The sequence below is a fragment of the Lepidochelys kempii genome, chromosome 1, assembly GCF_965140285.1.
Source record: "Lepidochelys kempii isolate rLepKem1 chromosome 1, rLepKem1.hap1, whole genome shotgun sequence".
Classification (NCBI taxonomy): Eukaryota; Metazoa; Chordata; order Testudines; family Cheloniidae; genus Lepidochelys; species Lepidochelys kempii.
The window spans coordinates 6,168,872-6,192,264 of NC_136380.1; the positions used below are offsets into that span (position 1 = coordinate 6,168,872).

Here is a 23,393-nt window from a genome sequence, read left to right on the forward strand (position 1 = left end):
TAAAGCCCCATCATCTCGAATCAAGACACTGCACGGGAATCTCACCTTTCAGTATTGACAGGCCCGGCTGGATTATCTGCTGTGCCAGCAGAGCTCCCTCTGTGCTGCAGAGAGCAGGGATGGCCAGGAGCCAGTTACAGGGGTTTGAGTCTCTGGCTTGTTCTCCCTCTGCCTCAGTGGAGTTTAGAGCAGCCTGGGGGCTAAGCTGACTTCCGCCCATTGGTAACGGCTTCCAGGAGCACAGATCACTCTGGCCAAGTCTGAATTCCCTGCGGCGCTGCTCTGTGCCTACCTGAAACTCATGGGTGGCACCAGCCTCTTCTCAGTGGGGAGGGGGATGAGGAGGTTCTTAGCCCCCCTCACCACAAGGCCCTGCTCCTGCTCCTCTTTCCCCCGCTGGCAGCTGGAGGGTCCGGGGTTCCCCATAGTGGCCCTTTCTACCTGGGCAGCTCTTACCACGGCTTGGCTCTGGCTTCCGGCCTGTCTAGTGGATGGGATTTGGGGGGAAGAAGAGGGGGAAGGGCGTGGTCACAGAGTGGATGGGGCTCCTGCCTGTGTCCCGCTTTTACCTTTAGAAAAGGGGGCCATCCTACACAGAATGGGCTGGGCTGGGATAGGAGCGAGCTGTACCTCTGATGGGGAGCTGAGGCCTGTTTCCACTCCTTTGCATTGCTGGGTCAGCACCAACGGAGGGGACAGGGTGGGAATATGGGCCAGAGTCTCTTGCCAGGACTTGTGTGTCAGACCCTCTCCCACAGACACAGCTGTGGTCCACATCTGGGGCATTACGGTTAGATGGGGATGCACTCTGTAGGAGTGCGGCATGCAGAGCCATAAACGGGCATGGAGGGGGTGGGCTGTCTGAATGGCTTCTCCTGGGGTTCCTGTGTTAATCATGTCTCTGACATGACTCAGTCATAAGCACTTGCCTGAGAACAGAAGGGAATGTTGAGTGACCATGCCCCTTGAATAGCCCCTGAACACAGCTGGTGCAGCGGCCATGGATCAAGGCCAATGGCATTTTGGGATGTATATGTAGGGGCATTGCCAGCAGAGTGAGGGATGTGATCGTTCCCCTCCATTCGACATTGGTGAGGCCTCATCTGGAGTACTGTGTCCAGTTTTAGGCACAAGAAGGATGTGGAAAAATTGGAAAGAGTCCAGCGGAGGTCAACAAAAATGATTATGGGACTGGAAAACATAACTTATGAGGAGAGGCTGAGGGAACTGGGATTGTTTAGTCTGTGGAAGAGAAGAATGAGGGGGGATTTGATAGCTGCTTTCAACTACCTGAAAGAGGGTTCCAAAGAGGATGGCTCTAGACTGTTCTCAGTGGTAGCAGATGACAGAACAAGGAGTAATGGTCTCAAGTTGAAGTGTGGGAGGTTTAGGTTGGATATTAGGAAAAACTTTTTCACTAGGAGGGTGGTGAAACACTGGAATGCATTACCTTGGGAGGTGGTGGAATCTCCTTCCTTGGAAGTTTTTAAGGTCAGCCTTGACATAGCCCTGGCTGGGATGATTTAGTGAGGGATTGGTCCTGCTTTGAGCAGGGGGCTGGACTAGATGACCTCCTGAGGTCCCTTCCAACCCTGATATTCTATGATTCTATGATCAGGCAGCTCCCAGCGCTCTCAGGAAGGACAAGGACTGTGACAAAAGAACAGCTCTGCACCTTTTTTCATGGCCCATGGATGTTTAACCAGAGACGGGTCAGTGACAGGCCAGGTGTAATGGGAAATGGCATCCACATCCCTTCTCTTTATTGACTGTATCGAGAGGAATTCTGCTGTCGGAGCAGCCATCGATACGGCTCTTTATGGGCCAACATCCCACCAGTCCCCTGGCTGTCCACGAACACAGTCACTTTTTAAATGCTGCTGCCTGCCTTGGTCTCCTTCCCCTAGTGTGCTGTCCTCCCGCACCAGCCCCTCTCCCATTGCTCCAGGTATTAGACCCTGTCTGAACCTCTCTCTACAGAGTGGAGATCAGTAGTTCATGTCGTCTTGGATGTAAGGCTTCAGGCTGGAATAGGCGATCCGTGTTTATCATCTCCCTTATCAGCATCGCTGCAGCTGGTTCATGAACTGACCCTTCACTTGATGAATGCCCTGATTATCCCCGCACGCAAGTGTCTACTTTTCACGCTGTACACAATTGGATTAATCAGGGGTGGGACGAGCAGGGAGATATAGCCCAGGACCGTTTTAAGCAAGGGAGATGAGCCCTTTCTAAATCTGTGTATCACAGCAAGGCCGATCTCTGCTGAATAGAACATCAGGACAGCGCAGAGGTGGGACACACAGGTGTTCAGGGCCCTGAGGCACTCTGCATTGGACGTGATGCTCAGCACTGTTTTGAGGATCATCACATAAGAAAGGAAGATGAGCAGCGAGTCCAACCCCACTGTTAAGAGTGTAACAAACAAGCCATAGATGTTATTCACTGTGATATCTGAACACGCCGCCTTCATGACCTCTTGATGCAGGCAGTAGGAATGGGAGAGGACATTGGCTCGACAGTATCGGAACCTTTTCAGTAGAAATGGGAGTGGGAATATTACAGCCACACTTCTTAGCACAAACACCAGTCCCATATTGTCTATTGTCTGCAGGGTTAAGATGGAGGCATGTCTCAGTGGGTTACAGATCGCGATGAAGCGGTCAAAGGCCATCAGCAAGAGCATGGAGGATTCAATTAATTGAAGCAAGTGGATGAAGAACAGTTGGGCAAAACAGGCTTTGAAGCTGATCTCCCTAGAGTTAAACAAGTATATGCCCAGTATTGTCGGCAAGGTGGATATCGCTATGCCAAGGTCTGTGACGGCCAACATGGAAAGGAAAATGTACATGGGCTCATGGAGGCTTGGATCTGTTTTTATAACGAACAGGATGACTGAATTTCCTACTATGGAAATAACATACATTAAGCATAAGGGGATAGAGATCCAGAGATGGACGTCTTCCTGCCCAGGTATCCCGGTGAGAAGGAACACAGCAGGTGTGAATTTGGTGTCATTGACAGCTGACATACTATACTGTGCAGGTCCAAGAAATTTTTAACTTTACTTCCTGAGAAGAAAAAAGAACAGGAGATTAGATGATATTTAACAAGACATCTTTCTGCTCTCAGTGCAAGTCTAGAGACTCCCAGGAGCACAAGGCAGATCAGTAAAAAATATCGTCTTGGATTTACAGCACCGAGAGAAAGACAGGCACTGCCAGACTGAATCAGACCTGTAATCCATATAGCCCACTATCCAGTGGCCAGTACCAGATCCTGCAGAGGAAGGTGGAAGAAGTTACCCAATAGGCAGCTATGTGATAACCTGCTCCCAGGGAAAATTCCCCTCCCCCTGCCCCGACACCCAATAGTTAGACATATATTGTGCTGTAAATCAGGAAGATTATGAGCCCTTCCAAGACTTTTTTTAAAAAAATCTTCACTACTGTAATTAAATATTCTGGTAACCCATATACGCATCCAGTCCCGCTTTGAATCCTGCTAAGCTCTTGTCCCCATTGACACCTTGTGGCTTTAAATTCCGCAGCCTACTTGAGCGCTGTTTGATTTTAAAGTTGTGACCTTCACAGAGACACCCTTTCTGGCCCTCCACTTCTGAAGTGTGGCCCATTTTATCTTGACATGTGTGTAAACATATGGCGAGAGCATGGTGAAAGCTGTCATTATATTTATCTGTCCTGCACTGAAGCTATTTATAAACATATACAATGCCTCATTTTAAATATATATAATTTTCTCCACTCCTGAGAGTTTAAATTATGCCACTGCCTCTTTGCAGTACCTGGGATAATATTTTAGGGCCAGGTTCTTAATTCAGTGACACTGGCATCAAAAGTATTGCTCCAGATTTACATGTGTAACGTCAATCAGAACCGAGCTCTATTAAATTTCCCTTACCAAATGCTCCCAGTTATACGCTCTGACCCAAAAAAAACCCTTCCAAGAGAAGCTGAAGTGCTTTGAATGGCCAGTGTTGACTGAACCCAGAGAGTTCAACCATCCCACAGGCTTCTCTTCATCCTCACAGAACCTGCATCCTCTCACCATGCAGTGGTCTGTAGATATCTCAAAAGTTACAAGCTAAAACAGAGTTACTTCAGCTGGGAAGGGGAGGGGTTGCCATCACAAATGGGTATTCAAATGGGTGAATACTGCAAACACCGGTGTTGCACTAATATACAGTTAAGTGTGCAAGTCCCTTCAGCCATGCTCATGAAAGAGGTGACGGGCATAAATGACTTACAACCACGGTAACACTCCCCTTTCCTGCACCTCAGCTCTACTCTTTGCTGAAACATTGGCCAGCGGTTCTGGTCTCTCAGGACTATTTGGAAAGTCTTGCACAAATATTGCAGAGTTATTGTGTACATGACCCTTAATGAAACTGTTAGAAAATAGCACAAACCCATTGCAAACAGTATGTAGAGTATTTCTGAAATAATTTCTCAAGCAAAAGTCATTAAGCAGTAAAGTTACCACTGCTCCTTCCTGTAGATATTCCAACAACTCTGCTGCTAGCTTTTGATATACATGCATGTCATGAAAGTTTGGTCTGTAATATATAAATTACCATGAAAAGTTTTGGCATAGCTTTTACAAATCTATTGTCTAGTATACACATGTCAACCCATTCTTTCTCCTCTGATCTTCTTTCAGAGATTTCTCAGGTTAGAGTGGGTAGCACCTCTCATCTGGATTTCTTCAGAACCTAAAAAGATCTCAGTGTCTCAGTCCTCAGTCAATCGTTTGTCAGCAAACAAAAGTCTAGCATGCAAAAGGTGTCCAGTTCTCCACAGGTTCTGTTCTGTAGGATGGTAGTCTATATCCGGAATAGTAACAAGCATTGGTGTCAGTATATAAAATATTCATTCCCTGAGCTCTCACTCTCTAGTACATAGTAACCCCAGCACCTGTTATTCAGGCACCATGAGGGTTTGCAGGAAATGGATTTCAAAGTCAAATGCATGAGTATTCATGGAAATGGAACTTCATTTCACATGTGAAAGTAGTCTATTGCTCTCTCTCTCTCTCTCTCTCTCTCTGTCTGCCTATGTCCTGTATTCGTAAAATATGTAGCACCTGGGAGTGGCATTGGGTCAGACATGGAGCAGAGCTGCCATAATTAATGTGTATGTTAAACCCTGTTCTTTGGATGTTTCTTGTACAGCTATATTGGTTAACTATTGGGATGTTTATGCTATGGCTATATTGGTTTAACCCAGTCTGTTTCTTCTTAGTTTAATCATAGGCTGCTTGAAAACGAGCAGGAAAAGAAGCAACAGCTCAAGAAAAGCCACCGCTCAGTCAGCACTTCAGGGAGGTGGAGAGAAAATACCGGAGCTACAAGCTGGGAAGAACCTATTTCTGGGCTCCAGCCACGTTATGCAACTTGTTTTTTCAGGGCTGGGAGTCTGTCCAGAGGTGGAGCAACTATTGCTGAGAAGCTCTTTTGATTGACAGACACAGACACCTCTGGGGAAGTCTGTCGGCCTTGGGCCTGCCTGGGTTCTCATCAGAGTGGGAGGGCTTGGGGTCAGAGATGTGCACAGACGTTGGCTGAAAACGCTCTTATTCTCTCATGTTAGTCTTTTTTCCTGCTGTTCAGATTAAACAGTATTTTGGTTCAAGAAGTCTGACTGGTCACTCGTCTCACCACTGCTCACAGACTCCCAGAGACAAGGAGTACGCGTGTCAAACCCTCTCAGACCTGCTGTACTAACAGTTGACACATAGTGTGCTGTAGCAAAGGGTGGGAGGATGGGAGGCTCCTGGGATTCCACCCCATGAGAGGGCAGGGTACAGGACCTGACATCTGAAATTCGGAGACCAGAGAGGAGGCAGAGATGCGGGTAGCCCTGTAACTCTGAGGGGGTCTCTACACGGAAGAAATTCTGGATCCTACAGCCAGTCAGGAAACAGAAATATGCCCTATCATACCTATTACCACAGAGCAACATAGCTATGAATTCCTGCCTTCACAATCATGTCAGAGAACAAAACCTGTGAAAATTTATTTGATGATTAAATTTCCAGCAGCAAATAAACCTGAGGCGATTTGGGACCTAGTCGCTGATATTCTGTGGGCTCTCCTATCGCTAAGACTCTGGCAGGATTGGGACCAGAGCAGACTACATCTCTAGAAATGGGAGCCCTTGAGAAATCCTGACTTGGGGCATCAGGGTTTTAGCACTCTGGCCTTGCTTTGAATCTCAGATTTCTGTGTAGCTTGAATAATCGACCATTGACCCTGGGCAGATGTAGAGGAGTTTCCCAAGCTACCTAGCACTGCCTGCCCTCCAGCCCCATCACTGAGTGACCCTGAGATCCTCTGCCGCTGCACAGAACATCTGCAACTGGAAACAGCTTCCAGCCTTTCCCCTTCACTTCACATTTTAAAGACAGTGAAACCTGCCAACGTACCCAATTCCTGCTAGGCGTGGAGATGCTGACACCAGAGGCAGCTTCACCAGAGGTCTTCACCCTAAAGGACAAGGAGTCACTGGAGAGGTTGCAGGGGCAGCAGACAGTATCTGTTGAGATAGGGAGGCAAGTGCCTTTAAGAAGCATGTTTACACATTTCCTTGGGGGTCACTTGGCCATCAGGGAACCTCAGCTGCTTGGCTTCGTTTGCACCAGTTTTAACCCCATCATTTCCAATGCAAATTTTAGGAGGCCAATTAACAGGGTACGTGTGGTCATCCTACCCAAGTGGATGGCAGTGCAAACCCTGATGCAGGCTCTAGTCCTGGAATCCGGGCTAGTTATCACTGTTCCTGTGGTTCTGATTAGTCACATGGCTACCTCGAGGGCCGCCGAGTGCTAACGGTCACTATGCCACAGCTGTGATCTTGCTGAAATAAAATAGAATAGTAATCATAATTATTAATAATAATAGTAATAATAATAATTAATAATAATATGGGACCAGATTTTTCTCGGCAGCCTCTTTTCTGCATTACAAACCCAGAGTGCAGCCAGGGAAGGGAGATTCCACAAGGCTCCATAGAAGGAACTTTCTCTGAGATCATTCCAGGAGGGGAGGTCCCTTCCCTTCTCCCTGAGAAATGAAAAGGGGGACTCAGGATCCAGGGATCCTCAAAGTTATGCACAGATCTCAGTAATCCACTGGTAGCTAGGCCCCACTCCCATAATCTCTGGGCCTCCACACCTGCTCTAGGACCCTCTCCAGCTCCCTGCTAGCACAGGTTCATCAGAGATGTGCTACCTGGTCCTGTCACAGTAGCCACTGCCCACAGGATCTGGTGAAGGGATGTTTTACAAGATGGAGGGGGCTGTACAGAGATGGGAAGGCTGGTTAGAGGATCTGATGTGCACAATATCTTAGTGGGAGGTTTCTACCTTCCCATATTCAGAGTGAAGCCATAAACTCAGTTGGTGCAACCTTCATTTATGTTGCAAGGGAGAGGATGATGAAAAGCCTCCAATTTCTCTTGGGGATTCAAAATGTCAGCTCTGTAAACAAACACTCTTTGCCTATCTATCCAACACTGGGGTAGATTGCACCCTCAGCAAGTTTGCAGATGACATTAAGCTGTGGGGAGAGGTAGATATGCTGGAGGGTAAGGATAGGGTCCAGAGTGACCTAGACAAATTTGGAGGATTGGGCCAAAAGAAATCTGATGAGGTTCAACAAGGACAAGTGCAGAGTCCTGCACTTAGGACAGAAGAATCCCATGCACTGCTACACACTAGGGACCAACTAGCTAAGCGACAGTTCTGCAGAAATAACCTGGGTCTTACAGTGGACCAGAAGCTGGATATGAGTCAGCAGCGTGCCCTTCTTGACAAGAAGGTTAACGGTATATTGGGCTCCATTAGTAGGAGCATTGCCAGCAGATCAAGGGAAGTGATTATTCCCCTCTATTCATCACTGGTGAGGCCACATCTGAAGTATTGCATCCAGTTTTGGGCCCCACACTACAGAAAGGACATGGACAAATTGGAGAGAGTCTAGCACAGGGCAAAGAAAATGATTAGGGGGCTGGGGCACATGACTTATGAGGAGAGGCTGAGGGAACTGGGGTTGTTTAGTCTGCAGAAGAAAAGAGTGAGGGGGGGATTTGATAGCAGCCTTCAACTACCTGAAGGGGGGTTCCAAAGAGGACGGAGCTCGGCTGTCCTCAGTGGTGGCAGATGACAGAACAAGGAACAATGGTCTCAAGTTGCAGTGGGGAAGGTCTAGGTTGGCTATTAGAAAAACTATTTCACTAGGAGGGTGGTGAAGCACTGGAATGGGTTACTCAGGAAGGTGGTGCAATCTCCATCCTTAGAGGTTTTTAAGGCCCATTTTGACAAAGCCCTGTCGGGGATGTTTTTGTTGGTGTTGGTCCTGCCTTGAGCAGGGGGTTGGACTAGATGACCTCCTGAGGTCTCCTCCAACTCTAATCTTCTATTTTTCTATCTTCTTCATTTATGTTACTCCGGAAAGGCAGATGAGACACCTCCAATTTCTCTTGGGGATCCAAAATGTCAGCTCTGTAAACAAAGGCTGTTGCATATCTCTCCCACTTTGAGGGGAAAGTGACCTCTATTAATGAGTTTGCATTGTACAGATCCCTGATGGTAAAGATAAAGCATAAAACAAGTTTATTAGCTACAAAAAGATGGATTTTAAGTGAATATAAGTCAGTGGTTCTCAAACTTTTTTTTCAAGGACCCCTTGAAAATTACTGAGGGTCTTGTTGGACCACTTAATGATCTTTCCAGATGTTATTTGTACTGTTAGCTAAGTATTGTAAAACGCTTTGTATAAAAGTACTATATAAAAATAATTAACATGTTTTTGTTCTACAAATAAAAGCCAACTCTCCCCAACATCCACAGCTCTGGAGCTGGGGAAATTTGCCTCTTTCTCTGGCTGTCGCAGCCTTGAACATCTCAAATTCCCCCACCCCTCTTCTCATCCCACTGCCCCCTCCATCTACCCCCTATTCCCCACAAGGCCACCGCCTCACCTTACATGTTCATCTTCTCCAGGGTCCAGGCACGTAATTAGTGGAGCCAAGTCTGCACAGCTCCACTAATTAGGCAGGTGGCCCTTCATTTTCTTGTGTGCAGCCGCCCAGGCATGGACCTTAGAGGGAACTATCCGCAGTCCACCTGAATGGAGCTCATGGACCACTGGTGATCCACAGGCCATACTTTGAGAACCTCTGTTATAAGTGATAGCAAACAGATCACCTAGCAAATAAACTAAAATGCAAACTAAGCCTAACATTCTAGATAGATTGGATATGAATTACCAATTTCTCTCCCTGACTGATGATACAAGCAGTCCACCAAGTTTCCATACTCAGGCTAGAAATTCCTTTATTATGGGACCCAGCACTTCCCCCAGTTCAGTCTTTGTTCCTCAGGTGTTTCCAGGAGGTCTCCTGTGTGGGAAGTGAGGGCAAGAGATTGTGTCACTCCACACCTTATATAGTTTTTCCATAGGGCGGGAACCCTTTGTTTCAAGCCAACTCCCCAGCCCACTTTGTGGAAAAATACTGGTAACAAAATGGAGTACAGTGTCATGTGGTGTGGTCCCCTGCCCTTGCATACCCTGCTGAGTCATAACAGCCATTACTCATAGGCTGGCTTAAATGTTCACAGGAAGGCGAAGCTCTTCCATGGTCCATTTTCTTTGCTGATGAATGAGGAGCACAGTCTAGCTTCTTCATTGTTGTACCTGAAGGGCTAGTTGTGGGTGTTACCCAGAGTAAGCACATATGAAATACAGATACATAGTCAATATTCATAACTTCGGGTTACAACAATGATACATGCACAGAAATAAGATAACCATATTCAACAAATCATAACTTATCCAATGCCATCTCACAAGACACATCTTGTACCACATGCATCAGAATTGTGTCATAAACATACAACCATGATGAACATGAGGTGAAGTATCACACCTCCCCTTTTAGTTTACTGCTGGAGGGTTAGTCACTGACTACTGTGGAGGCAGTGTGTCTAACATTCTCCTTAGGTTTTGTCTGCACTATTTCCAAGTGTTACCAAAGACTGCAGTGTATGTCACTCTATGGCATGTTTTCTAACCCTTTAATCATTCTCATGGCTCTTCACTGGTTCCTCTCCAATTTATCAATTTATCAGCATACAATTTCAACACAAGAACAGGACACAGGATCCCAGCAGTGGTCACACCAGTTCCAAATACAGAGGTAAAATAAGCTCTTTACTCCTACTCAAGATTCCCCTAGTTGTGCATCACGAATTGCACTAACTTTCTGGGCTGTAGCCTTGCACTGGGAGATCATGTTCAGCTGATTATCCACAATGAGCCCGAAGTCTTTTTCAGAGTCACTGCTTCCAAGGATAGAGTCCGGCATCTGGTAAGGATGGCCTGTGTCCCTTGTTCCTAGATGTAAACATTTACATGGAGCCATATTAAAACACATATTGCTGAGGCACAAAGGGACTAAGTGAGTTGTCCAAGGTCACAGCAGAAGTCTGTGGAAGAGCCTGGAACTGAAGCCAGTTCTTGTGAGTCTAAGGCTAGCACTTTAACCATCCTTCCTCTCTTGGGTTAGTGGCTGGGGACAGGGCAGCTGGCAGCTCAGCATGCTCAGATTACCTGAAACTAAAGAAATTAAACTACTGTGACATCACTGAACTGGAAACAAAGAACAATTCCTTTTCCAAATAATAACACAGAGTCAATGAGGAGTATTTGTGGCACATTAGAGACTAACAAATTTATTTGAGCATAAGCTTCATCAGATGCATGCAGTGGAAAATACAGTAGGTAGATAGATAGATAGATAGATAGATAGATAGATAGATAGATAGATAGATAGATAGATAGATAGATAGATAGATAGATAGATAGATAGATAGATAACATGAGAAAATGGGAGTCACCATACCAACTCTTTATGAGACCAATTGATTAAGGTGTGCTCCATTGTCTACAGCCAAGCTCTAAGATACAACCGCATTTGCTCCAACCCCTCAGACAGAGACAAACACCTACAAGATCTCAATCAAGCATTCTTATAACTACAGTCCCCACCTGCTGAAGTGAAGAAACAGATTGACAGAGCCAGAAGAGTACCCAGAAGTCATCTACTACTCGACAGGCCCAACATAAAAAGTAACAAAACTCTACTACCCATCACCTTCAGCCCCATGTGACAGCAATGCCCCTCCGCCATGTACATGGGCCAAACCACACAGTCTCTATGCAAAAGAATAAAGGGACACAAATCAGATGTCAAGAATTATAACATTCAAAAACCAGTCAGAGAACACTTCAGCCACCCTGGACACTCAATTTACAGACCTAAAAGTCGCAATTATTCAACAAAAAAACTTCAAAAACAGACTCCAACAAGAAACAGCAGAACAGCAGAACTGCAAATTGGACAGCATTAAATTAGGCTTGAATAAAGATTGGGAGTGATTGAGTCATTACACTAACTGAAAACTATTTCCCCATGCTAATTTCCCCCATAATGTTACTCACACCTTCTTGTCAACTGTTTGAAATGGTCTATCCTGATTACCACTACAATTTTTTTTTCTCCTGCTGATAATAGCCCACCTTAATTGATTGGTCTAGTTGAGTTGGTATGGCAACCCCTATATTTTCATGTTCTCTGTATTTATATATCTTCCTACTGTATTTTCCACTGCATGCATCTGATGAAGTGGGCTTTAGCCCACCAAAACTTGTGCTGAAATAAATTTGTTAGTCTCTAAGGTGCCAAAAGTACTCCTTGTTCTTTCTGCTGATACAGACTAACATGGCTACCACTCTCAAACACACAGTCATGCATTCTCCTGAATCTATTGACGGACAAATCCATTGGCCCGGGTACGGAGCAGGGTCACAATGGACAAGCAGCTCCACATGAGCTCCCAGTGTGATGCAAAATGGGCAAATGTGACCCATAGAGACATAAGAATGGGAGGGACCTCCTGGGTGAATGAGCCCAGTCCCCTGTTATGGCAGGAGACCCTGGCATATTGTCTGGTACATAAACTTGCCAAACTCCATCTTAAAATCAGCTGGGTGGTTTGCCCCACACTGGTCCTGTTGGGAGGCTGTTTCAGAACTTCCCTCCTCTGATGGTCAGAAATCTTTTCTTTTCCAGCCTCAGTTTACTCCTGGCCAGTTTGTCCCCATTTGTTCTTGTGCCAACACTGTCCTTTAGTTTCAGAAACTCATCTGCCTCTCTGGTTTGTACCCCCAATTTATTTATAGAGCAAACAGATTCCTGCTCAACCTGCCTTCTGAAATGCTAAACCAGACAAGCTTTTTAGTATCCTCATAAGACCGGCCCTTCATTGCCCTGATCACCGAAGGAGACCTTCTTTGCCCCTTTTCCAGCCTGAATTCTTCTTTCTGGAATATGAGTGACCAGAATTTCACAGAGTTTATCAGAGGAGGTCTCACCAATGCCTGGTATAAGGATATTAATATTTCCCTATCTCGCCTGACACATTCTAGGATCTCATTTGCCTTTTTCACAGCTGCATAACATCAGTGGCTCACAGTCATCCTGGGACTGACTAATACACAAAGGTCTTTCTCCTCCTCTGTCATTTCCATCTTCACTTGGCTGTATAAACAGGGGTGTAGTGAGCAGAAGTAGGGAAGACTGAGAGCTGACTTGATAATAGTGCACAAACACAGGCATAGGACAAAACATTGAGTACAACCTGGCTCTTTAATCTAGCAGAAAAAGGTATAACAGGAACGAATGGCTGGAACCTGAAGCCAGACAAATTAAATCTGGAAATGAGGCACACATTTTTAACGGTGAGGGTGCTTAACCAGTCGAACAAACTCCCAAGGGAAGTGGCAGATTCTTCTGATAACTCAAAATCAAGACTGGATGCCTTCCTAGAAGATACAGTTTAGATGAAGAAAGTTATGCATGAGTGAAACACAAGTCATTGGGCTCAATACAAGTGTTGCCAGCACAGAGTGCCCGAGGCAAGCAACAGCTGGGTTCGTTGCCCGGTATGTGTCGCACCAATGACAACAATGGGGGGAGAAGCAGACAGATTTATTTGGAGCTCCAAATAGGGCACAGGGAGACTGAGCTGTCTCAAATCCTGCCCCAGTGCAGCAGATTCCAGTATACATTTTATACCTTTTCCTACTTCACTACACAAGCTTATGCAACCAATTACCTGTTGCCCCGTACAATACCGTAGCCAATCAGCTAAAGTAGCCAGTTGTGTTTTTTCTCAGTAGCATTGTCCGAGCCTTGCCTTATTTGGTCCTATTTGTTACTAGTTTTTGCTAAACATTTCTGCCTTATCTATCTGTTTCCCAGGCCGAAGCTGGCCTTGGCTGGTGAGCCGTGTGCAAACCTGTCTGTTTGTATGCTAGCTTCCTCAGAGTTATGCAGGATCACAGAGGGTTCAAGAAGCAATGGGGCCTTCGTTTATCTGGGCCTAGAGCAGAAGGGCTTCCTCGACACTCCTGGTCTTCCACCCTCCCAAGTTACCTAGTGCAGTGCCCAGTGTCCCCAACACAAGTGTAACTAGGTGAAATTCTGCAGGCAGTCAGACTAGATGATTTAATATTCTATTCTGGCCTTAAATTCTATGACTTTATGAATCATTGTCTTGAGTGGCTCACTACCTTGGATGCAACTTGAGCAAGTTGCTACTCTGAATGCTGATAGGCACTCAACAAAGATATACGCTGGCCAAGAAGAAACAGGATTGTCACAACAAAACCAGGATATATGGTCTCGTTACTCTCTAAATCTGGTACTTTACTGTGTTGGGAGGAATGTCACAGTTTAATCATGATAGGTGTGGAAAAAGTAAATAAGGAAGTGTTATTTACTCATTCGCATAATAAAGGCAATAGGGGGCACCAAGTGAAATTAATAGGCAGAAGGTCTAAAACAAATAAAAGGAAGTATTTCTTCACACAACGCAGAGTCAACCTGTGGAACTCCTTGCCAGAGGATGTTGTGAAGTCCAAGACCATAACACGGTTCAAAAAAGAACTAGATAAATTCATGGAGGATAGGTCCATCAATGACTATTAGCCAGGATGGGCAGGGATGGTGTCCCTAGCCTCTGTTTGCCAAAAGCTGGGAATAGGTGACAGCACATGGAGGACCTGATAATTGCCTTTCTGTTTATTTCCTGTGGGGCACCTGGCATTGGCCACTGTTAGAAGACAAGATACTGGGCTAGATGGAACATTGGTCTGACCCAGTAAGCCCATTCTTATGTTCTTAATTGTCCCACTCTTCAAGCTGGAAACAACACACCATCTACGCTAAGTGCTTGTCACCAAGCAGGTCCCAGTGGACACCTTAGTTTCTTCCCTTTGGGTGCTAGTGACCAGAGCTATACAGTCACCCCCAGCCTCCTTAAAACAAGTAGGTTTATTAGAAAAGAGCACAAAACATTAGAGAAAATGGTTTTAAAATAACAGGGAGCTGTCACACATTTACACTTATCTATCTCAGCTATCACTACAAGCTTTGCTCTGGAGATAGAGGAACAGAACTGGCCCAGCTTACATTCTTTGAGAAGCCAAGGAGTTCTTGGGACCAGTGGCGTAGCTAGAACTGGAAAACTGAGTGGGCCACCTTTCAGGGGTGGGGTTACAGAGGGTACGGGAATCCTGCATGTGTCCCACTTTTGCCTTTTGAAAAACAGTCACCCTACACTGAATGGGCTGGGATGGAAAAGGAGCTAGCTGTGCCTCTGTGGGGGAGTTGAGGACCATCTCCACCCTTTTTTCAAGCATCTGGGGCACTACAAATGAAGGAGAGGAGAAGAGAATTTTGCCTTGAGTCTCTTGCCAGGTCTTCTGTGTGTCAGACCCTCACTCACACATGCAGATCTGCTCTGCTTTGGTGCGGAGTGTGCTCAGCAGGTATGTGATGTGTACAGACATCAACGGGGCTCCCTGAATGGCTTCTCCTAGGGCTCCTGCATTAATCATGTCTCTGACATGACTCTGTCACAAGGATGTGGCTGAGGGCATAGGGGAAGGGTGGGTGTCTGTGCCCCTTGAATATCCCTGTCCACAGTTGATGCAGTTCTCATAGATCACACAGCACCCAGAATGCTCAGGAAGGGCTAGGGGTGTGACTGCAGAACAGCTGTTCTCAGGGCCCGTGGATGTTTAGCCAGAGATGGGACAGTGACAAGCCAGGTGTAATGGGAAACATCATCCAACCCCCTTCACTTTATTGAATGTATCAACAGGAGTTCCAAGATCGGAGCAGACTCCGATATGGCTCTTTATGGTCCAGCATCCCACGAGTCACCAGGCTCTCTATGAACACAGTCACTTTGTAATGCTGTTGCCTGCCTTGATCTCCTTCCCCCAGTGCACTGTCATCTCTCACCAGCCTCTCTCCCATTGCCCCAGGCCTTAGACTCCACCTGAACATCTAGCTACACAGTGCAGATCAGTAGCTCATGTCGTCTTGGATGTAAGGGTCCAGGATGGAATAGATGGTTCATGTTTTCTGGCTACCATGTCACCAGTGTTGGAGCTGGATGATGAACTGACCCTTCACTTCACGAACACACTGATTATCCTCGCACAGAGGTGTTTGCTTTTCACGCTGTACACAACTGGGTTCATCGGGGTGGAACCAGCAGGTAGATGTAGCCCAGGAGAATCTGAATCAAGGGAGGAGAGCCCTTTCCGAATCTGTGTAACACAGACAAGCCGATCATTGGCATGTAGAAGAGCAGAACAACGCAGAGGTGGGAGACACAGGTGTTAAGGGCCCTGAGGCACACCACGGTGGATGCGATGCTCAGCACTGTTTTGAGGATCATCACATAAGAGAGGCATATGAGCAGTGAGTCTAACCCCACCGTTAAGAGCGTAGTAAACAAGCCATGGATGCTGTTGATTGAGATATCCAAACAAGCCATCTTCATGACGTCCTGGTGCAGGCAGTAGGAATGGGAGAGGACATTGGCTCGACAGTATTGGAACTGTTTCAGGAGAAAGGGGAGTGGGGTATTATGGCCACCCTTCTTAGCACAAACACCAGTCCCATCTTGGCTGTTCTCGGCAGGGTTAAGATGGAGACATATCTCAGCGGATCACGGATTGCAACAAAGCGGTCAAAGGCCATCAACAAGAGCATGGAGGATTCAATGCATTGAAGTGAGTGGATGAAGAACAGCTGGACTAAACAGGCATTGAGGCTGATCTCCATAGAGTTAAATAAGAATATACACAGTGTTGTTGGCATGGTGGTTATTGATATGCCAAGGTCTGTGATGGCCAACATGGAAAGGGAAATGTACATGGGCTCATGGAGGCTTGGATCTGTTTTTATAATGAACAGAATGAGTGAATTTCCTACTATGGAAATAACATACATTAAGCAGAAGGGGATAGAGATCCAGAGATGGATATCTTCCTCCCCAGTATCCCTGTGAGATGGAACTCTGCAGAGTTGAATTTGGTGTCACTGACAGCTGACATAATATACTGCGCAGGTCCGAGGAGTGCTGAACTTTACTTCCTGAAATGAAAAAGAACAGGAGACTATATGATATTTAACAAGACATCTTTCTGCTCTCAGTGCAAGTCTAGAGACTCCAAGGATATCAAGGAATATCAGCAAAAACATAATCTTGGATTTACACCACAAATAGGAAGATAGACACTGCCAGATTGGAGCAGACCTGTAGTCCATCTAGCCCAGTATGCAATGGCCAGTTCCAGATGCTTCAGAGAAAAGGGGAAGAAGCCCTACAATAGACAGGTATGAGATAACCTGCTCCCAGGGAAAGTTTCCCCCTTACACCCATTAATCAGACACATTTTGTGATGGAAATCTGGAAGGTTTAGAGCCCTTCCAAGAGTTTTGAAAACTATCCTCACTACTGTAATGGAATGTTATCATTACCCATAAAAATATCCAGTCCGTCTTTGAATTCTTCCAAGCTCTTGGCCCCATTGATACCTTGTGGCTGGGAGTTCTATAGCCCATTTGAACACTTTGTGATTTTACCATTGTGACTTTACCAAAGACACCCTTTCTTGCTCTCCACTTCTGAGTGTGGCCCATTGTACCATGATGTGTATAAAAACTAGGAAAGTGCATTGTACTTATCTGTTCTAGTACTATCTGTTAATTCAGTAACACTGACTTGAACTGCATCACTCTAGATTTACATGTATCGGAGGGGTGGCCGTGTTAGTCTGTATCCACAAAAACAATGAGGAGTGCTGTGGCACCTTAAAGACTTACAGATTTATTTGGGCATGAGTTTTCATGGGTTAAAAAAAAACACTCTTCAAAGGCAAATGAATCTGATGCATCTGAAGAAGTGGGGTTTTTACCAACGAAAGCTGATGCCCAAATAAATCTGTTAGTCTTTAAGGTGCCGCCAGATTTATATGGTAAATTCAATCAGAACTGGGATCTGTTAACTTTCCCTTACCAAATGCTCCCCCGATACACTCTGACCCCCAAGAATCCCACCAAGAGGAGCTGAAGTGCTTTGCCTGGCCAATGTTGACTGAATCCAGAGAGTTTGATTGTTGTACAGACTTCTCTTCATCCTCACAGGACCTGCATCTTGTCACCATGCAAGGGTCTGTAGATATCTGGCAAGTTACAAGGCAGTTAATTCAGCTGGTTGGGTGAAGGGCTGACATCACAAATGGGTGAAAAGTGCAAACACTAGGTTTCCACTACTATCCACTTGAGTTTGCATGTTACTTCAGCCATGCTCGTGTAACAGGTGATGGGCGTAAATTACATACAACCACGATTACATTCCCCTTCCCTGCAACTCAGCTCTACTCTGCTGAAAGGGAGACCAGGGATTCTGTGCTCTCATGACTTTTTGGAAGTCTTGCACAGGTATTTCAGAGGGGTTGTGTTTATGGCCCCGAATGTCAGTTTTAGACACAGCTTCTTGTCAGTTTCCAGGGGACAGAATCATCCAACTGTTCACTGAATGAAGAGTTCATAGCACAAACCCATTGCTAAGAGTCTGTGGTGCACTTCTGGAATAATTACTAAAGTAAAAGCCATTAAGCAGTAACTTTACCACTGCTCCTTCCTGTAGAACAACTCTGCTGCTGGTTTTTGATACACATGCATGTCATGAAAGATTGATGTGCAATATTTGTATTACAATGAAAAGTTTTGGCATAATTTTTACACATCTGTACTTTAGTACACACTTGTCAACCCATTCTTTAGCTTTTGATCTTCTTTCAGAGATGATTTCTCAGGTTAGAGTGGGACTACATTTGTTATCTGTATTTCTTCAGAACCTGAAAAGATTGCAGCGTCACAGCTCTCATTCAGGTGCTTGTCAGTAAACAAAAGTCCAGTAGCTCCCCTGTCCCTCAGTTAATAGCTTCCTGGATCTCCTCAGGTTCTGTTCTGTCTGTCTGTAGCCTGTATCCAGTGTGTTAATAGGCATTGGGATCAGTATAGAAAATATTCCTTCTCTGAGCTCTCACTCTTTAGTACATAAAAATAACAGGAATATTTGTGGCACCTTAGAGATTAACAAATTTATTAGAGCATAAACTTTCATGGACTACAGCCCACTTCATTGGATGCATACAATGGAACATATAGTAAGAAGATATACAGAGAAGATATACAGAGAAGATGGAAGTTGCCATACAAACTGTAAGAGGCTAATTAATTAAGATGAGCTATTATCAGCAGGAGAAAAAGACTTTTGTGGTGATAATCAAGATGGCCCATTTAGACAGGTGACAAGAAGGTGTGAGGATACTTAATGTGGGGAAATAGATTCAATATGTGTAATGACCCAGCCACTCCCAGTCTCTATTCAAACCCAAGTTAATGGTATCTAGTTTGCATATTAATTCAAGCTCAGCAGTTTCTCGTTGGGGTCTGTTTTTCAAGCTTTTGTGTTGCAGAATTGCCACCCTTAAGTCTTTTACTGAGTGGCCAGAGAGGTTGAAGTGTTTTCCTACCGGTTTTTGAATGTTACGATTCCTGATGTCAGATTTGTGTCCATTTATTCTTTTGTGTAGAGACTGTCTGGTTTGGCCAATGTACATGGCAGAGGGGCATTGCTGGCACATGATGGCATATATCACATTGGTAGATGTGCAGGTGAACGAGCCCCTGATGGAATGGCTAATGTGATTAGGTCCTATGATGGTGTCACCTGAATAAATATGTGGACAGAGTTGGCCTCAGGCTTTGTTGCAAGGATAGGTTCCTGAGTTAGTGTTTTCATTGTGTGGTGTGTGGTTGCTGGAGAGTTTTTGCTTCAGGTTCAGGGGCTGTCTGTAAGTGAGGACTGGTCTGTCTCCCAAGATCTGTGAGGGATCATTTTTCAGGATAGATTGTAGATATTTGATGATGTGCTGGAGGGGTTTTAGTTGGGGGCTGAAGGTGACAGCTAGTGGCATTCTGTTATTTTCTTTGTTTGGCCTGTCCTGTAGTAGGTGACTTCTGGGTACTCTTCTGGCTCTGTCAATCTGTTTTTGCACTTCAGCAGGTGGGTATTGTAGTTTTAAGGATACTTGATAGAGATCTTGTATGTCTATGTCTGCGTCTGAGGGATTAGAGCAAAGGCGGTTGTATCTTAGAGCTTGGCTGTAGACGATGGATCGTGTGGTGTGTCCGGGATGGAAGCTGGTAAGTAAGTATAGTGGTCAGTAGGTTTCTGGTATGGCGTGCTGTTTATGTGACCATCACTTATTAGCACTGTAGTGTCCAGGAAATGGACCGCTTGAGTGGATTGGTCTAGGCTGAGGTTGATGGTGGGATGGAAATTGTTGAAATCATGGTGGAATCTCTCAAGGGATTCTTTTCCGTGGGTCAAGATGATGAAGATGTCATCAATGTAGCACAAGTAGAGTAGGGGCGTTAGGGGACAAGATCTAAGGAAGTGTTGTTCTTAGTCAGCCATAAAAATGTTGGCATACTGTGGGGCCATGCGGGTACCCATAGCAGTGCCACTGACTTGAACGTATATATTGTCCCCGAATGTGAAATAGTTGTGGGTGAGGACAAAGTCACAAAGTTTTCTGAGCCTTTGGGGTGCACCTATTTCAGAGTTTCTAGCTTTTCTGAAACTGAATTTTTCAGAAAACGGAAAGCTGAAGTTCCTGCACTGTCTCTTGATCCCAGAAATTGGGGATTTAAAACAGACAGGAAATAGTGAGAGTCTCCCAATAAAATCGCAGGAGCTGGCATTGCTGGCTATCTTTGAAGAGGATCACCCACAAATGAAGGCACTGAGAGTTACTTAGTGGACATTTCTGGTCACATAGTCCATCGGTGGCAGAGACACTGTGTCCCTCTGCATTGGACTACAGAGCCCCCAGTGGTAGGGACCTAGGTTACCCCACAGACCACTAGACATAACAGTGATAGGCTCGCAAAGTCACTGGGTACCTGGTGCACAGCTCAGAGGATCTGCTCCAGTTTCTCAGATATGAGATATATACACATCGCCTAAGCATGGACATGCACATTCCAAATAGAGAGGGGGCATGACCGAAGCCCAGGTCCAAATGCCTGCTGCTCACTCTCACTTGCACACAAACAACCCCCTCCCATGGACTCAGCTGTCCCCAAACTTGCTGATGATGGAAATTTGGACGCAGGGTGTGAGGTCTATCTCCAGCGCTAGAGCAGCTCTCAGTGCTCATGGAGCAGGTGCGGGGTCAGGATCAGACCAAGGGGGAGCCCAGCAGGGCTCTGTACAGCCAGGTAATGCTTTCCGGGTCCTTTGCTCTCTGAAAGAACATCCTGATTCCCCTCTTGCTGCTGAGTTGTAGGAGAGGCCCAGAAGTCCCTTGTCAAAGGGAGCTGGGCTAGTGACAGGCCTCATCACAAAGGGGTGTTGGGAAGAGTTCAGGTTCTCCACCTAGTGCCCCAGATCATACTTTTGAGGCATAGAGAGCTAAAATCTCTCTAAGCCCTGGTCTGCACTAGGAGTTGAGGTCGAATTTAGTAGCATTAAATCGATTTAACCCTGCACCCGTCCACACGACAAAGCCCTTTTTTTTTACTTAAAGGGCTCTTAAAATCGATTTCCTTACTCCATCCCTGACAAGAGGATTAGCGCTGAAATCGGCCTTGCCGGGTCGAATTTGGGGTACTGTGGACGCAATTAGACAGTATTGGCCTCTGGGAGCTATGGACAACGCTCTCCACTCAGATGCACTGGCCAGGTAGACAGGAAAAGGCCCGCAAACTTTTAAATTTCAATTTCCTGTTTGGCCAGCATGGCAAGCTGCAGCGACCATGCAGAGCTCATCAACAGAGGTGACCATGATGGAGTCCCAGAATCACAAAAGGGATCGAGCATGGACCGAACGGGAGGTACGGGATCTGATCACTGTACGGGGAGAGGAATCCGTGCTTATCAGAACTCCGTTCCAGTTTTCGAAATGCCAAAACATTTGTAAAAATCTCCCAGGGCATGAAGGACAGATGCCATAACAGGGACCCAAAGCAGAGCCGTGTGAAACTTAAGGAGCTGAGGCAAGCCTACCAGAAAACCAGAGAGGCGAACGGCTGCTCCGGGTCAGAGCCCAAAACATGCCGCTTCTATGATGAGCTGCATGCCATTTTAGGGGGTTCAGCCACCACTACCATGTTGTTTGACTCCTTCAATGGAGATGGAGGCAACACAGAAGCAGGTTTTGTGGATGAGGAAGATGATGATGATGGGGTTGTAGATAGCTCACAGCAAGCAAGTGGAGAAACCAGTTTTCCCAACAGCCAGGAACGGTTTCTCACCCTGGACCTGGAGCCAGTACCCCCCAAACCCACCCAAGGCTGCCTCCTGGACCCGCCAGGAGGAGAAGGGCCCTCTGGTGAGTGTACCTTTTAAAATACTATACATGGTTTAAAAGGAAGCATGTTAATAATTAATTTGCCTTAGCATTCGTGGCTCTCCTGGATATACTCCCAAAGCCTTTGCAAAAGGTTTCTGGGGAGGGCAGCCTTATTCCATCCACCATGGTAGGACAGTTTACCACTCCAGGTCAGTAGCACGTACTCGGAAATCATTGTAGAACAAAGCATTGCAGTATATGTTTGCTGGCGTTCAAACAACATCTGTTCTTTATCTTGCTGTGTTATCCTCTGGAGAGTGATATCATTCATGGTCACCTGGTGGAAATAGGGTGATTTTCTTAAGGGGACTGTCAAGGTTCCTTCCCCACTCTGAACTCTAGGGTACACATGTGGGGACCTGCATGAAAACCTCCTAAGCTTACTTTTACCAGCTTAGGTTAAAACTTCCCCAAGGTACAAATTATTTTACCCCTTGGATTTCCATTGCCACCACCAAACTTTATCTGGGTTCCTGAAAAAACGGAGTTTGGACACGTCTTTCCCCCCAAAATCCTCCCACCCCTTGCACCCCACTTCCTAGGGAAGGTTTGGTAAAAATCCTCACCAATTTGCATATGTGACCACAGACCCAAACTCTTGGATCTTAGAACAATGAAAAAGCATTCAGTTTTCTTACAAGAAGACTTTTAATAGAAGTAAAGGAATCACCTCTGTCAAATCAGGATGGTAGATATCTTACAGGGTAATTAGATTCAAAACATAGAGAATCCCTCTAGGCAAAACCTTAAGTTACAAAAAAGACACACAAACAGGAATATTCATTCTATTCAGCACAGCTATTTTCTCAGTCATGTAAAGAAATCATAATGTAACACATACCTAGCTAGATTACTTACTAAGTTCTAAGACTCCATTCCTGTTCTATCCCTGGCAAAAGCAGCATACAGACAGACCCAGACTCTTTGTTTTTCTCCCTCCTCCCAGCTTTTGAAAGTATCTTGTCTCCTCATTGGTCATTTTGGTCAGGTGCCAGCGAGATTACCTTTAGCTTCTTAACCCTTTACAGGTGAGAGGATTTTTCCTCTGGCCAGGAGGGATTTTAAAGGGATTTTACCCTTCCCTTTATTTTTATGACAGGACATTCAGAGGTTCCTGCTGGGCTGTTTGCCTGTGGCTGAACAGAAATGTTCCTCGCTGTTAGCCACGGAGAGGGTGGAGGGGCTAGCCACACGCTGGGGGGAGGCAAAATGCGACCTTGGAACGAAAGCACATGTGCTATGTATGTAATGTTAACAGCAAGGTTTACCGTGAAAGAGTGTACCCATTGTTCTATAAAATGTGTCTTTTTAAATACCACTGTCCCTTTTTTTTTCTCCACCAGCTGCATGTGTTTCAAGGATCACAGGATCTTCTACTTCCCAGAGGCTACTGAAGATTAGACGGCGAAAAAAACGCACTCGAGATGAAATGTTCTCTGAGCTCATGCTGTCCTCCCACACTGACAGAGCACAGACGAATGTGTGGAGGCAGGCGATGTCAGAGTGCAGAAAAGCACAATAT

The 23,393-nt window shown here is 45.7% G+C and overlaps 1 protein-coding gene and 1 pseudogene across 1 annotated transcript; both read right to left on the reverse strand.

Moving 5' to 3' along the window:
* Positions 1–2,095: 2,095 nt before the first annotated feature.
* LOC140918380 (olfactory receptor 51G2) lies at positions 2,096–3,031 on the reverse strand. The gene has a single exon (XM_073362673.2). It carries the CDS (start codon positions 3,029–3,031, stop codon positions 2,096–2,098), a length of 936 nt encoding a protein of 311 aa, XP_073218774.1.
* Positions 3,032–15,562: 12,531 nt separating this feature from the next.
* LOC140905592 (olfactory receptor 51G2-like) lies at positions 15,563–16,139 on the reverse strand (annotated as a pseudogene).
* Between the last annotated feature and the right edge of the window lie 7,254 nt (positions 16,140–23,393).

Coding starts and splice junctions, on each gene's coding strand:
- LOC140918380 (XM_073362673.2), bottom strand. CDS start 3,031: ATGTCAGCTGTCAATGACACCAAATTCACACCTGCTGTGTTCCTTCTC.